Here is an 18,561-nt window from a genome sequence, read left to right on the forward strand (position 1 = left end):
GTGCAAAGAGACTTGGGTGTTCTTGTACAGGATTCCCTTAAGGCCAACTTGCAGGTTGCGTCAGTGGTGAGGAAGGCTAATGCAATGTTACGATGCACTTCCAGAGGAGAAAAATATAAAAATATGGATGTAATGCTGTATCTTTATAAGGCAATTGTGAGGCCTCACTTGGAGTATTGTGAACAGTTTTGGGTACCTAATCTGAGCATAGATGTGCTGGCATAGGAGAAGATTCAAAGGAAGTTCATAAAAATTATTCTGGGATTAAAAGGCCTATCATATGAGGAGATTTTGATGACTCTGGGCCTGTACTGGAATTTAGAAAAATAAGATGGGGGGGCGGGGGGAACTCATCAAAATATTGAAAAACCTAGATACAGTGGATGTGAAGAGGATGTTTCCTATAGTGGGGGAATCTAGGACTAGAGGGCAGAATCTCAGAATAGAGGGGTGTCCATTTAGAACAGAGAGGAGGGGAATTTCCTTAGCCAGAGGGTGTTGAAACTGTGGAATTCATTGGAGGCCAGGTCATTGAGGGTATTTAAAGCAGAAATTGATAGATTCTTGATAAGTCAGGACATGAAAGGTTTCCAGGAGAAGGCAGGAGAATAGGGTTAAGAGGGAAATGGATCAGCTATGATCAAATGGCAGAGCAGACTTGATGGCCAAATAGCTTAATTTTGCTGCAGCATCCTATAGTCTCTTACGGTCATCTGGATTATTGACTTGTAACATGAAAATAAGTATTCCCAAAACTGACTCCTGTGGAACAACATTAAACACCGGCTGACAACGAGAAAAGATCCCCTTTACTCTCACTCTTTGTTTCCTGCTAGTTGGCCAACCTTCTGTCTGTGCTAATAACGTTCCTGTAATATCATGGGCACAGGGACACTTGAAGACTCCCTGATCTTTCACATCCTGCAAGTCCATGTCACTGCTATAAAACCAGTAAAGAAAATCTAAACAACCTTTCCTGGGCCACTGTTTGGCCTCCTCATGCCCAAGGCTCTTTACTTCTTTACTTACCACACACACATAGGGCCACTCTTAAAATGACAGCTCAACTAAAGCCTTTTATTGGTTGGTATATTTCACAAGTAGTCAAATAAATGTGTCTCTGTAAAGCTCTTAGCCAATCAGAACAGCTCCTATTCTTGGTCCAGTTCTTGCCAACAGACCCACTGAAATGAGCTTACTAATGGCAGAACGAGTGGCTCTTTGTCTGCGTATCACACTCCAGCAACTTTCTTCAACACCCCCTTCTGTTTTTGAGAGTATTAGAGAGTCACAGACATAAGTGGAAAGAAAATGAACAAGAGGAGAAAGAACAGAATTTCACTAGCAGAAAATAAGAGGTTCTGCAGGGGAAGCAATGAGATGATTGGTAGACTTTGGAGAGAAGGGGGTGTTGAAGAAAGATGAGCAGACTAAGCCAGTCTGGGAAAGGGTAGAACTGGAGTTTGGAGACATATATGGAGGCAGGCTGAGCTAGAAATAGGAAGGGAAGAATGAAAGTAGAGGCAGCTCTGGAGCGTGATACACAAACAGCCACTCTTTCTGGAATCTGATAAGCAAGGAGGTGATAATGGGGGCTATTAGGAGAGAGGTGAAAGGCAGAGAGAACCAGGACCAAATGGGGGAGCAGCAGAAAGCCAGTGAGTGAAATAATGGTGGATAGAATTTGGAGGGGAAGGGGGCGGGGAGGGGCATGGGAAAACAGACAAAAATAGAGGGACTGCAGAAGGATTGGAAGAAAGAGTGCATGGGAGGGGTTGGGGTTGTTATCTAAAATGGGAAAAAAATCAATCTTGTAGATTACCCAGTCAGAATAGAATGTGGTATTCCTTTAGTTTTCATCGGGATTCCACCCTGGCAGTGAGAAACAAAACTGACAGGTCAGTGTGAATATGTAAAGGGAAATTGAAATGGCACACAAATTGAAGATTGGGAAAGCTATTGCAGACACAGTGTACACTGCAAATCAGAGGGAGAGATGTATGACATGTGCAGGCAGATAGAACGCATTTAAAATGGTATAATGGTCAGTACAGACATCATGGGCTGAAAGACTTGTTCTGTACTGTGTTCTACGTCTCAGCTGCAGAAAGCAAAGGATCAACATGAACTGAAGTGATGTGGGCATCACAATGGTGTGACAATTATTGCTACTGTTTCACATCTTGAGGGACTTGGGTTTGATCCTAATCTTGGATGGGCATATTTTGCAAATTTCTTGACCCTTGGCCTTCTCCAGTTTCCTCTCACATCCCTAGTATGTGAAGTGGATTAATTAACCACAGTAAATTACCACTTAGAATAAATTAGTCATCCAGCATGGAAACAGGCCCTTCCATTGAACTCATACATGCCCTGTTGCCTTGTGAATTAGTCTATCTGCCTTCGTTTGGCCAACAGCCCTCTAAGCATCTCCTATCCATAGATAGCTTTTAAATGTAGCTAACATGCCTACCTCTGACAGCACATTCTAAATAGCAGCACCCTTTGCATGAAAAAGCTACCTCAATGTCCTATTTAAATCTCTCGTCTCTGATCTTAAGCTCAAGTTTATTGTCATTCAACCATGCACATGTATACAGCTAACCGACACATCATTCCACATACGAGCATAAGAAATAGGAGCAGGAGCAGGCCATTTGGCCCAACAAGCATGCTCCACCATTCAACAAGATTTGACCATGGACTCATCTCCACCTACCTGCCTTTTCCCCATTACCCTCAATTCTCCGACTATGCAAAAATCTGTCCATCCTTGACTTAAATATATTTACTGAGGTAGCCTCCACTGCTTCATTGGGCAGAGAATTCCACAGATTCACCACTCTCTGGGAAAACCAGTACTTCCGCATCTGTCCTAAATCTGCTCCCCTGAATCTTAATGCTATGTTCCCTAGTTCTAGTCTCACCTATCAGTGGAAACAATTGTTTTACCTTTATCATATCTATACATTTCACAATTTTATGTTTCTATTAAGATTTCCTCTCATTTCTTCTGAATTCCAGTGAGTACACTCCCAGGCGACTCAATCTTTCCTCATTGTCTAACCCCTTCATCTCTGGAATCAACCTGGTGAACCTCCTCTGCACTGCCTCCAAAGCCAGTATATCCTTCCTCAAGTAAGGAAACCAGAACTGGACTTAGTACTCCAGGTGCAGCCTCACCAGTACCCTGTACAGTTGCAGCATATGCTCCCTGCTCTTAAATTCAATCCCTCTAGCAATGAAGGCCAACCGTCCATTTGCCTTCTTGTTAGCCTGATGCACCTGCAAACTAACCTTTTGTGATTCATGCACAAGCACTCCCGTCCCTCTGCACAGCAGCATGCTGCAATCTTTTACTATTTAAATAATAATCTGCTCTTCCATTTTTCCTTCCAAAGTAAATGACCTCGCATTTCCAACATTGTACTCCATGTGTCAGACTCTTGCCCACTCACTTAACCTATCTACATCTCTCTGCAGACTCTCCATACCTTCTGCACAATTTGCTTTTCTACTCAATTTAGTATCATCAGCAAACTTAGATATACTACACTTGGTCTCCTCTTCTGGATCGTTAATGTATATCATGAACAGTTGCAGGTCTAGCACCAACTCTTGTGGCACACCACTCACCACTGATTGCCAATCAGAGAAACACCATGTATCCTGACTCTTTGCTTTCTATTAGTTAACCAATCCTCTATCCATGCTAATACATCAACCACAGCTCTATACATCCTTATCTTATGGATAAGCCTTTTATCAAATTTCTTCTGGAAATCCAAGTAAATAACTTTCATCTGTTCTCCTCTATCCACTGTGCTTGTTATATCCTCAAAGAACTCCAGTAAGTTTGTTAAACAGGAGTTGCCTTTGTTGAATCCATGCTGTGTCTGCCTGATGGATCAATTTCTTTCCAGATGCCTCATTATTTCCTCTTTAATGATAGGTTCAAGTATTTTCTCAACTAGAGATGTTAAACTAACTGGTCTATAGTTACCTGCTTTTGCCTATATCCTTTTTTGAATAGCGGTGTGACATTTGCTATCCTTCAATCTGCCAGGACCTGCCCAGAATCCAGAGAAGTTTGGTAAATTATCACCAAAGCCTCTACTATAACTTCTGCCATTTCTTTCAGTACCCTGTGATGCATGCCATCAGAACCTGCGGATTTCTCTATCTTCAGGCCCACAAGTTTGCTCAGCACTACCTCTTCAGTGATAGCTACTGTATCCAGGTCCTCACCTCCCATCGCATCCATAACATCTCTCTCTGGCATGTTAGATGTGTCTTCCATCATGAAGACCCGACACAAAATGGTCATTCAAAGCCTCTGCTATTTTCTCATTACCCAATATCAATTCCCTCTTCTCATCCTCCAAGGGACCCACGTTCACTTTATACCTTTTCCACTTTATATAATCATAAACATTTTTACTATCTATTTTCGTATTTTGTGCTAGTTTATTTTCATAATGTCTTCCCTTTCTTTATTGCTTGCCTAGTGGTTCTTTGTTGCTTTTTAAAATGTTCCCAATTTTCCAGTTTCCCACTACTCTTGGCAACTTTGATGCCTTCTTTTATTTCCTTAGTCATCCAAGGCTGGCGCTCTCCACCCTTACTGTCTTCGCTTTTAACTGGAATATACTTTTGTTGAGCACTGTGAAAAATCTCTTCGAAAGTCTTGCACTGTTTCTCGATCATTCCACCATATAACCTGTGTTCCCAGTCTACACTAGCCAAATCCTCCCTCATCCCATTGTAGTCTCCATTATTTAGGCATAATACACTTGCTTCAGATGTAATTATTGTACCTGCATTTGTATGAGAAACTCATTCATACTGTGCTCACTCTTTCCAAGAGGATCCTTAACTACAAGATCACTAATTTTACCTGTCTCATTGCACAGGACCAGATCTAAGCTCAAGAAAGACATCATGTATGTCAAGAAATGACATACATGTCATTGTATGTATAACTTGATTCAAAAACAGGCAACTAAACAAGGAGTCCATAAATCAAGACAAAATTGGGAAAGTGACTTGAATATTAAAATTGAAGAAACAAGTTGGTCAAGACTATGTCTTGATAGTATGACAAATACAATAAATGTCTGGTTAAGATTAGTGCAATATAATTTTTTACATCAATTATATATTACGCCACAAAAATAAATAAATTAAATCCAAATTTATCTCATCAGTGTTTCCGATGTAACCAAGAAATTGGTACTTTTTTACATTCTACTTGGTCTTGTTCTAAAATTCAACCTTTTTGGACAAATTTAAGAGTTTTATTGGAACAAATTATTGGAACACAACTTCCACATAATCCAACATTATCTTTACTAGGCGATATTGAAGGGATAAAACCGAAATCCAAACTGAATAAATATCAGAAAGAATTCATAAAAATTGCATTGGCAGTAGCCAAAAAGGCTATTGCAGTTACTTGGAAATCGGATGCATACTTAAGTATAGACCGTTGGAAGAATGAAATTTCCAGCTGTATTCCACTTGAAAAAATTACTTATAATTTAAGAGATAAATATGAAACATTTTTGAAAATTTGGCGCCCTTATTTACAAAAGACAGGAATAAATATATAGGTGCTCTGAAGATAAAATAATTGGTTATTTGGGGAAAGAAATAAATATATATATTAAAGTTATTATGAACCCCGTGGAGCATGTGGGGATCTTCCAATATCCAGGCACTCTTTCTTTCTTTCCTCCTTTTTTTTTCTATAGGGATGTTAGGGGGAGGGGCTAAGGGGAGAGGGGAAGGGTATTATTATTTTTTTCTTTCTGTAATCATCTGAAAACTTAATAAAAAAAGTTAAAAAAAAAGAAAGACATCACAATGAAGTCTTCTTCAAGACTGCCTCAACCAACTTGATTCACCCAATCTACGTGCAAGTTGAAGTCCCCCATGATAACTGCTGTTCCATTCTTACACGCCTCAGATATTTCTCTGTTTATTCCTATGCCATGTCATTATTCAGTGGCCAACAGACAACTCCCACCAGTGAATTTTTTCCCTTTACTATTCCTAATCTCTACCCAAATGGATTCGACATTTTGCTCTTTAGATCTTATATCGTCTCTATTGCCCTGATCTCATCTTTAATTAAGAGCGCTATGCACCTCCCTTACCTTCCTGCCTATCCTTCTATATTACTTGATATTCTCAATCCTCTCCACCCTGCAACCACGTCTCTGTAATGGCCACTAAATCATACCCATTTGTACTGATTTGTGTCACAAGTTCACTGACCTTCTTTTGAATACTATGGGCATTCAAATAAATTGCCCTTATACTCACTGTGCTTTCAAAATCGTGTAATCTTTTACTCTTTTGCACTTGACTTTTCTTCACCACTCTTACTTTTCTCTTTTTGTCTTTTGCTTTTACTTTATCATTATCCATACTTCCCCAATCTGTTGAACCTACCTCCCCACAATTTAGTTTAAAGCCCTATCCACAGCCTTAGTTATGTGATTCGCTAGGAGCCAGATCCCATCACAGTTCAGGTGGAGCCTGTCCCATTGTTACAGCTCCCTCCTTCCCCAATACAGGTACCAATCTCTCACAAATTAAATCCACTTCTCCCACACCAATTCTTGAGTCACGCATTGAACTCTAATTTGCATGTAGTAAGCCAGGGATTACCACCTTTTTGGTCCTGGTTTTTAATTTAGTCCCTAGCTGCTCAAATTCCCTCAGCACAGTACATGTATAGTGACATACAGCACATATAGTTACAATCCAGCAGACGCAGTCACAAAATAATATTAGCACAAGTCCAAGTGGCATTGCATAAAGATAGGCAGGTTGATGAAGTGCATGCTGATATAAGACAGTGTAATGTTACTGGCACTATTATTTTTTTTTAATTGAGATACAGCTCGGAGTAGGCCAATCCGGCCCTTTAAACCACGCCGCCCAGCAATTCCCCCAATTTAATGCTAGCCTAATCACGGGACAAGTTACAACAACCAATTAACCTACCAACTGGTACACTTTTGGACTGTGGGAGGAAACCGGACCATCCAGAGGAAACTCACATGGTCATGGGGAGAACACACAAACCGCTTAGAGGCGGCAGTGGGAATTCAACCCGGGTTGTTTGTACTGTAAAGCGTTGTGCTAACCAGTATGCTACACTAATTTAAAATATTATTTATGATAATAAAACAAGCAGTTTCAATACATCAAAATCAGCAATAAAAGATGAAAAGTGCAGGATGAGTGTGCATCTGTGAGTAGGGGAGTGAGGGAGTTGGGGAGGGGGAGGCATTCAGATGGGGTGTACACATGTGCTGGGAAGCAGCAGGGTATTAAGAAATCTACCAGCCTGGGGGAAGAAGCTGTTACACAGCCTGGCAGTTCTGGTTCTTATGCTGCGATACCTTCTGCTTGCTGGCAGGAGGTTTAGGAGATTGTGGGAAAGATGAAAAGTGTTTTTGACAATGCTGGAGACACTGCATATGCAGCATTTCTGATATACAGTATATCCTGAATGGGGTGGTGGGGGAAGGAAGAGATAGACCCCAATGATGTTTTCAGCAGTCCTCACTATGCATGGCAGGGTCTTACAATCTGATGCATTGCAATTTGCATACCAAGCTGTAATGCAGCTGATAAGAATTCTCTTGATGGTGCTCTGATAAAATGTGGAGAGAATGGAGGGGATGGGGATTTGCTTGCCTCAGTATCCTCATGAAGTGGAAATGCCACTGTGCTCTCTTGGCTAAAGTAGTAGTATTGAGGGACCAGGTGAGCTGTCAGTAATATGCACATTCTCCACAAGAGGGAGTGGTCAGCCAATACCTTCATGAAATTCACAATCATGTTTTTAGTCTTGTCCACCTTGACACTCAGGTGTTGTGTTTACACCTGTCCACTAGTTGCTCTACCTCCTCCCTGTATGGTGTTTCATCATTGTTGCTGATAACGTTGTGTCATCAGTGAACTTAATAACATTAAAGAGGGTGCGACAGTAGCGTACCAGTTAGCGCAACATTAGTACATCTCAGGGCAGATTTCAGTTCTGATGTCATCTGGAAGAAGTTTGTATGTCCTTCCCATGAGGCATTTGTTTCCTTCAGGTGCTCTGGTTTCCTCCCAGATTCCAAAGACGTACTGGTCAGTAGATTAATTGGTCATTGTAACTTGTCCTGTGATATGGCTAGGGTTAAATAGGTGGGTCGCTAGGCGATGCAGCTGGTGGGCAGGAATTAATTAATTAACTGGATTCGGCATTAAATCTGTACCCTCTTGTTATAGCACCTCTCCTATGTTTCAGGGAATAAAATCCCAGTCTACACAATCTACCCTTTTAACTCAAGCCTCTACATCAGGGAACAAGCTAATAAACTCGTTCTGATTTAATGACATCCTTCCAATAACATATTTATAGAAACTGTATAAAACTGGACATAATACTCTACGTAGGGCCTTACCAACATCTTACTAAATTGCAACATAACTTCCCAACTCCTATAATCAGCGCCCTAACTGATGAAGTCTTTCTGTGCCATAACATAACTCAGGGTCCTGCAATTCACTGAATAAGTCGTACCCTGGACTAATCTCTCAAAATGCAATACCTCACGCTTATCTGGATTGAAAGCCATTTGCCAACCAACAGATCTCATACCCAGCTGTCTGAAATCTGCTGTAATTTTTCATAACCTTCTATGTGGTCTAATTACTTTACTTTTTACATGACTGGTACTTTACATTTACAACTTACTAACTGTACCTTGTACACTCACATCAAAATCATTTATATAAATTAGAAACAAAGGTCCCAGCTCCAACCTCTGTACCACGCCACAAAATACAGACCTCCAGTCTGACAAACAACTCTCAACCATTACCCTCTGCTTCCTACCACTAAGCCAATTATGAATCAAATCCACTATCCCTCCCTGGATCTCATACAATCTAACCTTCCAGATTAGACTTCCATGAGGGACCTTCTCAAAAGACTTTCTAAAGTCCTTACAGACAATATCCACTGTTCTACCTTTACTTGCTCTCTGGTTCCTTCTTCAAAGAATTCCAAAAGATTTATAGACACAATTTCTCACACACAAAGCCATGCTGACTGTCCCCTCTCACACACTGTCATCAGAAATTTACCCACTATTGATGTCATGACTCTCTGGCCTGTGGCTTCCTAGTTCACTCTGCTACCCTTTATAATCTCCAGTCCTCTGGTACTCCACCTGCCCACAATTGCAAGTCCAAAAATACACTAGGTCATCTCTAGAGACTTATCCACTTCCATGCACATTCAGGCCTCCAGTACCTCCTCCCTGCTAATTTCTATATGGTCCAAGACAACACCACTCATTTCTCTAACTAGTTTTCTCCACAGTAAATACTGAAGAGAAACATTCATTAAAAATATTGTAGCGGTGTGCTACAAGCAGCGCTAAAATTACGACACGGAGTCAGTAACTGTAGTCGAAGGAAAAACTTTATTCGAAAACTTCAGCCTCACTTTTAAGCCTCTGTCAACCGGCCCCCCATGGCGAAGAGGCTCCAAAGCTCTGTGCTCGCAAACCCCCGTAGGCTATCTAATTGTGAGTCGGTTCGCATACGCTAGGAAATGAGCCGCCACATAACCCCCCCCCAGAACCGGCGATACACCCCCCAATGTCCACAGCCTGGGCCAGAACCTGCTTGGGAGGTCGGCCTCTGCGCCGAGGCGCCGGAAACTCGGCCGGTTGCGCCAGGTCCACATGGGCCGGCTTGAGGCGGTCCACCGTGAAAACCTCCTCCTTCCCCCCAACGTCCAGCACGAACGTGGACCCGTTGTTCCGGAGCACCGTAAACGGCCCCTCGTATGGCCGCTGCAGCGGTGGCCGATGCCCGCCCCTTCGTACAAACACAAACTTACAGTTCCGTAGGTGCCGCCCATGCTGTGAAGTGGGTATGGGGGCCAGGTTACCGAGCTTCTCGCGAAGTCTGCCCAGGACTGCAGCGGGTTCTTCCTCTTGCCCCCTCGGGGCTGGTAGGAACTCCCCGGGGACGGCCAGGGGCGCGCCGTATACCAACTCGGCCGACGAGGCGTGCAGGTCGTCCTTGGGCGCTGTGCGGATGCCGAGAAGGACCCAGGGAAGCTCGTCCGCCCAGTTGGCTCCTCGCAGGCGGGCCATGAGGGCCGACTTCAGGTGACGGTGGAAACGCTCCACTAGCCCGTTCGACTGTGGGTGGTAGGCAGTGGTGTGGTGCAGCTGAGTCCCCAAAAGGCTGGCCATAGCTGACCACAGGCTGGAGGTGAACTGGGCGCCTCTGTCGGAGGTAATGTGGGCTGGTACACCAAAGCGGGATATCCAGGTGGCGATCAGGGCTCGGGCGCAAGATTCGGAGGTGGTGTCGGTGAGCGGGACCGCCTCTGGCCATCTTGTGAACCGGTCCACGATAGTCAGGAGGTAACGCGCTCCGCGCGACACTGGCAGGGGGCCCACGATATCCACATGAATGTGGTCGAAACGCCGGTGGGCGGGATGGAACTGCTGCGGTGGGGCTTTGGTGTGCCGCTGAACCTTGGCCGTCTGGCAGTGCATGCACGTCCTGGCCCATTCACTGACCTGTTTGCGGAGTCCGTGCCAAACGAACCTGCTGGAAACCATCCGGACAGTTGTCCGGATGGAGGGATGCGCCAAGTTATGAATGGAGTCGAAAACACGTCGCCGCCAGGCTGCGGGGACGACCGGACGGGGCTGGCTGGTGGCGACGTCACAGAGTAGGGTCCTCTCACCTGGGCCCACGGGGAGGTCCTGGAGCTGCAAACCAGAGACTGCAGTCCTGTAACTCGGAATCTCCTCATCTACCTGCTGTGCCTCTGCCAGTGCCTCAAAGTCTACCCCTTGGGAAAGGGCATGAACGGTAGGGCGAGAGAGCGCATCCGCCACGACATTGTCCTTACCCGAGACGTGCCGGACATCCGTTGTGTATTCAGAGATGTAGGACAGGTGGCGTTGCTGGCGGGATGACCAGGGGTCGGATGCTTTCGTAAACGCAAAGGTAAGCGGTTTGTGGTCCGTGAACGCGGTGAAGGGCCGACCTTCTAGGAAGTACCTGAAATGCCGGATTGCCAGGTAGGGCGCCAACAGTTCCCGGTCAAAAGCACTGTACTTGAGCTCGGGTGGCCGCAGGTGTTTGCTGAAAAACGCCAGGGGTTGCCAGCGACCTGCGATGAGCTGCTCCAGCACCCCACCGACTGCCGTGTTTGATGCGTCCACTGTGAGGGCGGTAGGGGTGTCCATTCTGGGATGTACTAGCATTGCGGCGTCAGCCAAAGCTTCCTTCGTTTGAACGAAAGCGGCGGCGGACTCCTCGTCCCAGGTAATGTCCTTGCTCGGACCCGACATCAGGGCGAACAGGGGGCGCATGATCCGGGCAGCTGAAGGGAGGAAGCGGCGGTAGAAATTGACCATACCTACGAATTCCTGAAGGCCTTTGATCGTGGTGGGTCGGGGGAAGTGGCGGACCGCATCTACCTTAGCGGGCAGAGGGGTTGCCCCGTCTTTAGTAATCCTGTGGCCCAGGAAGTCAATGGTATCAAGTCCGAACTGGCATTTGGCAGGGTTGATTGTAAGACCGTACTCACTCAGTCGGGCGCAGAGTTGACGGAGGTGGGACAGATGCTCCTGACGACTGCCGCTGGCTATGAGGATGTCATCCAAATAGATGAACGCGAAGTCCAGGTCCCGTCCCACCGCGTCCATTAACCGCTGGAACGTCTGTGCGGCATTCTTCAGGCCGAACGGCATGCGGAGGAACTCGAAGAGGCCAAACGGGTTGATGAGAGCCGTCTTGGGGACGTCGTCAGGATGCATCGGGATTTGATGGTACCCTCGGACAAGGTCGACCTTGGAGAAGATCCGGGCGCCGTGCAGGTTTGCCGCAAAGTCCTGAATGTGCGGCACAGGGTAGCGGTCCGGTGTGGTAGCCTCGTTCAGCCTGCGGTAGTCGCCGCACGGTCTCCAGCCCCCCGTCGCTTTGGGCACCATGTGCAGGGGGGAAGCCCAGGGGCTGTCGGACCGCCGGATGATCCCCAATTCCTCCATTCTCTGGAACTCCTCCTTCGCCAGTCGGAGCTTGTCCGGGGGAAGCCGCCGAGCACGGGCATGGAGGGGTGGTCCCTGTGTCGGGATGTGGTGCTGTATGCCGTGCCTGGGCATGGCTGCTGTGAACTGCGGTGCCAGAACCGATGGGAACTCCGCCAGGACCCTGGTGAAGTCGTTGTCGGACAGCGTGATGGAGCCGAGGTGAGGGGCTGGCAACTGGGCCGCGCCCAGGGAGAACGTCTGAAAGGTCTCGGCGTGTACCAGTCTCTTCCTGGGCAGGTCAACCAGCAGGCTGTGAGCTCGCAAAAAATCCGCACCCAGAAGCGGTTGGGCTACGGCGGCCAGTGTGAAGTCCCACGTGAACTGGCTGGGGCCGAACAGTAGCTGCACCTGACGGGTGCCATAGGTCCTTACTGTGCTGCCATTCACGGCCCTCAGGGGGGGACCCGGTGCCCTGCTGCGGGTGTCGTAACTTGTCGGAGGTAAAACGCTGATCTCAGCCCCAGTATCGACCAAAAACCGGCGTCCCGACCTTCTATCCCACACATACAGGAGGCTATCCCGATGGCCAGCCACCGTAGCCATCAGCGGCGGCTGGCCCTGGCGTTTCCCGGGAACTTGCAGGGCGGGCGGCAACGGCGGGCTTCTGCGCCCCACCGCTGGTGGTAGAAGCACCAGTGGTCATTGGGCCGGGGGTTAGTGGGCTCTGCGGCCAGGCCTGGACTGGTTTGCTGCCGGGAGCGTGGCTGGGAGATCTGTGCGATGGACGCCCCGCTCACCTTTTTGGCGTTCCACAGCAAGTCCGCCCGGGCTGCCACCTTCCGGGGGTCACTGAAATCCGCGTCGGACAGCAGCAGGCGTATGTCCTCGGGCAGCTGCTCCAGGAATGCCTGCTCAAACATGAGGCCTGTGTGTCCCTCGGCGAGAGACAACATCTCATTCATTAAAGCCGATGGAGGTCTGTCGCCCAAGCCATCCAGGTGCAGTAAACGGGCAGCCCGCTTGCGCCGTGAGAGTCCGAAAGTCCTGAGGAGCAGGGCTTTGAATTCCGTGTACTTGCCGTCTGCCGGGGGCGACTGTACGAACTCCGCGACCTGGGCCGCTGTGTCCTGGTCGAGGGAGCTCACCACATAGTAGTAGCGGGTGTCTTCTGAGGTGATCCGGCGAACGTGGAATTGGGCTTCGGCTTGCTGGAACCATAGGTCCGGGCGCTGTGTCCAGAAACCCGGCAGTTTCAACGAAACCGCATGAACAGAGGCGGCGTCGGTCATTTCTGGTCCAAAAATCGTTTGGACCGTCGGGGTCACCAATTGTAGCGGTGTGCTACAAGCAGCGCTAAAATTACGACACGGAGTCGGTAACTGCAGTCGAAGGAAAAACTTTATTCGAAAACTTCAGCCTCACTTTTAAGCCTCTGTCAACCGGCCCCCCATGGCGAAGAGGCTCCAAAGCTCTGTGCTCGCAAACCCCCGTAGGCTATCTAATTGTGAGTCGGTTCGCATACGCTAGGAAATGAGCCGCCACAATATCAACTATTTTCTTTGGTCCCACACAGACAGCTTCAGCTTGCCTGCCCGATATATCTCATATCCTCTGAATTTTTCTCTGAAGTGCACTCCTACAAGTCATCAAAGGATTCACTAGATCCCAATTGTTTATGGGTCATGTATGCCTTCCAATTATTCTTAGCCAGAGTCTCAATCTCTCTCAATAATCGGGGTTCCAAAAACCTATCAGCTTTGCCATTCACATTTCCAGGAACTTGCAGGCCCTCAACACTTGAAATCACACTCTTAGAGTTTGCCCACTTGGCAGACACTCCTTTCCCTGAAAATAAGCTTGCTCAATCAACCTCTATAAGATTCACTTAAGGCACCAAAATCTGCTCCTCCTCAGTTCAAAATCTTTACCTGTAAACTGGCCATATCCTCCTTCATAACTATTTTAAAACTAATAGAATTATGGTCACAGGACCCAAGGTGCTTGCTGACACACACATCCACCACTTGTCCTACCACATTCTCCAGGAGTCATCCCAGCATTGTACTCTCTAGAAGTTCCTTCGGTATACTGGATAAGGAAGCTTCCTTGGTCATCATTCACAAATTCCACTCTGTCCAAACCTTTCACACAATGGATGGCCTGTCAATATTATTCACCCAACCCACAGCAGTATCCAAAGGAATATACTTGTTATTGATGGGAATGACCACTGGGGAGGGGGATCCTACACTGTCTGTCTCTTCCCCTTGACTCTCCAGGCGGTCACCCAATTATCTACAGCCTGCACCCCAGGTGTGACCATATTAGTCTATGACACATTCAGTATCCTGAATGAACTATGTCCAAATTCAGTTGCAGTTCCTTAATGTAGTCAGTCAGGATCTGTACCTGGGCGCACTCCCCACAGGTGTAGTCGTCAGGATGCTAGAAGCTTCCCCAATCTCCCACATTCTGCAGGAGCTCACCACTACCTTAACTTGACATCTCAACTAACTCATTAAATAGTAAAGCTTTAATGATTTACCCAACCTCACCCTTCTCTACTCAGCTCATTAATTTCCCCTTCTCTACTCAGCCTCCTCCTATCAAAATCTCAATGGGATTTGATGGACATTTATGAACAAGAATAAGATACAGGGATATATAGAAACAAGGAAGGGGAAATAGGCTTACTCCCTGGGAGCTGACATTGATCTGATAAGCTGAATGTCCTCCTCTATCATTATAAATACAAGAAATAAAAACGCAGTGGGATTGCAGAATTCAACCCACACCCCCATTACCTAAAAGTATATCTGTATTTGATCTTGGAAACATATCTATATTTACATAATTGGCAAAAATTAAGATGTTTATACTAAAATATGCACAGTGGTCTCCAGAAGCCTGAAGTCTCACACCACCACATTTGACTATAGCTATTTCTCTTCCAGCATCTGGTTCTCAAACTAGAGTTTGGCACCACTATGACCAGTCTGATTACTTTGCACCAAAATTAACTTCTACAAGAAAAAAAACAGATTTTAAAAAGTTGTGTACATGTTTAACTTATGTTTTTCTTATGAATGCTGCTTATCTAATGTTGTCATGTGTTTTTCATTGCACGTATGCATACATATAGTGAATAGGACTATAAAGTTGACTTCGAAGAAAGTTTTACACCTTAGAAAGTTATCACTGGCTTGATTAAAAGGATACAAAAAAATGACAGATGGAATCCATTCCAGAGAAATGCAAGGTAACATGCTTGGGTGGCAAAGATGGCAGCAGAATACAAAATAAATCTTTATTGTTTGACACTAACAATGCAGTTCACAGTATGTTTCAATGAACATGTGAAAATAAGGTTAATCTTCAATGCTCATTAATTCTTGAAGGTACGGGACCAGAAGATAACATTGTTAAAAAGGCATTTGAGATATTGGCTGAATTCAGTAGGTTTATGTTATAACTGCATAAAAAGGAGACAGGCTATAGTCAGAGCACTGCACACAGTTCTTGCCACCACAGCACAAAACAAATATGACAGCACTAGAATACAGAGGAGATGTGCAAGGATCCTGCCAGTCCTGGAAAATCATGGTTACCTGAAGAGGCCATTTAGTCTGGGATTATTTTCTTTAGAATAAGGAAGATTGAAGGAACATTTAATTTAGATGAAAATTGAGTAAATACCCTGTTCCAGGCCTATTTGATTTTCCAGTTTTGATTTCATATATGTCAAGAGGATCGGAGTTGACGACACTGGTGATTTTGTATTTTTGTGAGATATTATAAACAGCCCTTTTTTTACTCTTTTTTGTTTTTTTTTCTTCTATTAGTTATTAGACTTTCAGATTATTTTTTCTGCATAATGATTTTTTTTTCTTTTTTCCTTTTTCTTTTTATTCTATATTATGATACACCTAGGTTTACCTTGTCTATCTGTATATTGTTTACGATGTGGGAATACTCATTTATACTGTAATCATTGTTCTTGTAATCTTTTATAGTTAGTTGAAATATGTATGTTTGTAATCCCAATATCTATGTACCAATTTTAATTTGTTGTTATTAATAATAAAAAGATGGAAAAAGAAAATTGAGTAAAGACTGCCAGCAAACATAAAAATGAATCCAAAAGTATCCAAAATGCTAATTTCCTACCTTGCAATTCTCAATCCCAGTTCTGGTAAAATTTAACAGTGATGTGCCCAGAGAAAGCCAGTAGATGGGGAGGAATGCTCAGGTTTACTGGGTACCACAGGTCCATCACATGGGTAAAACACTGGTAGGCACAAGTGGTATGCAATGCTTATAGTACACAAATCTGTCATGTAAATACAAAATTTGTGCCCAGTATAGATGGGCATGGGAGCTGTATTTATAAACTCAGGATACAGTACTAGTGAACAAGGTTAATTTTTGACAACAGCTACCATTTCATATTGGGCTACAAGTTTAATTGAATTATCTTCTCAGATTTCACTCATTAAAGTCAGGTATGTGCATCTGAGCCTAATGCATTTCCCAGCAAAAGGACAGTGGTTTCGGAGAAGGAACAGTCTGGAAATGTGTCCAGCTTCCTAACTTGGGAGGGATTAAAGCTGAGGCTCAGAGTGGCAGATATAAACAACTAGCTTTTGAAGAAGCACTCAGTGATCTGGACTTTGCTTAAAAGTGTGTATCTTTTACTTTTGAGGGCAGCAATGTTTTAACACAAAATACTTTTGAGGGCAGCAATGTTTTAAAACAAAATAGACAGGAACAGGTATTTAGATGATTATGTGTTGCATTCCATTTCCTCTTTAGGATTATTTGCTCCAACTCACACCATTTCAGAACATTGATTAGTCCATTCAACCTGTGCTGCTCCCATGACACTGTGAGTTTCATGGTGAAGACAGAAGCACGACGCATTGAAAGCCTATCCACAACATTTTATAGTGGCAACAATTCCAGAAACCTAACCTCATTCATTAACAGATTTAGGGACTAGAACAAAAAGAGTGAGGAAAGATGTACCAATCAAAGAGCTCTGGGCTAGGGCATTGGGTAGAGGATGCTGTGGTTAACTAGATAATGGATGGGGGCATTCGAGTAGACTGCACAAGAGACAGGGGGCACAGGGATAGATGAGATTAGCGACAGGAGTTGTTGGGGTCCATGGGCTGAGGGGCAGGGTGTGCAGGGGTCAACAAGGGATGGTAGGGTAGTTGAGTTGAGGGATATGGTGTTGAAACAGAGTGCTGGAGCAGAGAAACAGAAGAGGATGAGGTTTTGGGCTCCATGGGACAAAGGACAGGGGTTAGTGGGGTCAAAAGGTGAGGGACAGATTGAGGGGTCAACAGGTGAGAGGTAGATGAGTTGTTGGACTCCGAAGGCAAAGGAATTAGATGCTGGAAAGAGAGAGCGGGATGAGGTGCATTGGAGTTCACAGGGTGAGGAACAGGATCACAGAAGCAGATATTATGATGAATGGAGGTATGGGAATCCATGGGGGAGGGGATAAAATAAGAGCAGTGGGGCGAGAAGTGAATGTAGGGAGATGGCAGTCTGTCGGTGGGGGGTCATGAGTGACGTGTGCATTGGGAGACAGGGATGGACCTCAAGTGGTGGGGCGATGGTCAGGGACGGGAGGAGAGAGGTGATGGGTACGGAAGGCAGGCACGGTTAGGGGAGTGCGGGTGGTCGACGATGATGCCGGTCGTGTGGTTGGGGTGGAAGGAAGATCAGTAACTGGTGGCGGGAGGAGCAGGAATCCGTCTGTTACTTACCCATTTGGTCAGAGCCTCTTTAATGGTGGTCGCTTTCGCCTGGAAAAGAAGAGTAAAGAGGACATTACGAAAGAGTGGGCCGACGGACAGGACCGGCGCAGAGAGCGAAATGGCAGTCACTCACCATCCTCCGCGCTCCGCTGCCGTTGCTAGGCACACGGATGCTCCGCGCATGCGCGGCTCCAGGGGGCGGGGCCGAGTGCCTTGAAGCCCGATGTCGGGCCTATTCAAACCAGTACCGCTTGAAGAAGACCGGATTGCAGCGCTCTTCGTCCACTAAATTGATGCTCAGGAGCAGCAACAAAGGCATAGCCAATTTCCTATTTGTTCCACAAACAATAACCTGGTACAGGCCCTTCCAGGGTTCTGAACGTCCTATTTATAGGTACCCCAGCCGTTCGAAGGAGTCCCTGGAACATCATCACACAAACGAGAACACATCTGGGCAAAGAACTGTCTGCATGTCACCTTCCCACGGATGCTTATGTGAGAATGCTATTCTTGGACTACAGTTCAACATTCAACACCATAATTACCCCCAGGCTCGACAAGAAGCTCAGAGACCTCGGTCTGCACCGGGCCTTGTGCAGCTGGATCCTGGACTTCCTGTCGGATCGCCGACAGGTGATAAGGATGGGCTCCCTCACCTATACCCCTCTGACTCTCAACACAGGAGCCCTCAAGGCTGTGTCTTGAGCCCTCTCCTCTAT

The 18,561-nt window shown here is 45.8% G+C and overlaps 1 protein-coding gene across 1 annotated transcript in view; it reads right to left on the reverse strand.

Annotated features, from left to right (window-relative positions):
- dnal1 (dynein, axonemal, light chain 1) overlaps nt 1–18,009 on the reverse strand; it is an 83,947-nt gene extending 65,938 nt beyond the window's left edge. Inside the window, exons 1-2 of the mRNA XM_059951957.1 lie at nt 17,976–18,009; nt 17,852–17,890 (exon numbers count right to left, since the gene is read on the reverse strand). Of these exons, the coding sequence (XP_059807940.1) occupies nt 17,852–17,890; nt 17,976–17,978 (42 nt within the window). The 5' untranslated portion in view covers nt 17,979–18,009. The remainder of the gene's footprint in view (nt 1–17,851; nt 17,891–17,975) is intronic.
- Nucleotides 18,010–18,561: the final 552 nt, after the last annotated feature.

This window comes from Hypanus sabinus, chromosome 2, assembly GCF_030144855.1.
Source record: "Hypanus sabinus isolate sHypSab1 chromosome 2, sHypSab1.hap1, whole genome shotgun sequence".
Taxonomy (NCBI): domain Eukaryota; kingdom Metazoa; phylum Chordata; class Chondrichthyes; order Myliobatiformes; family Dasyatidae; genus Hypanus; species Hypanus sabinus.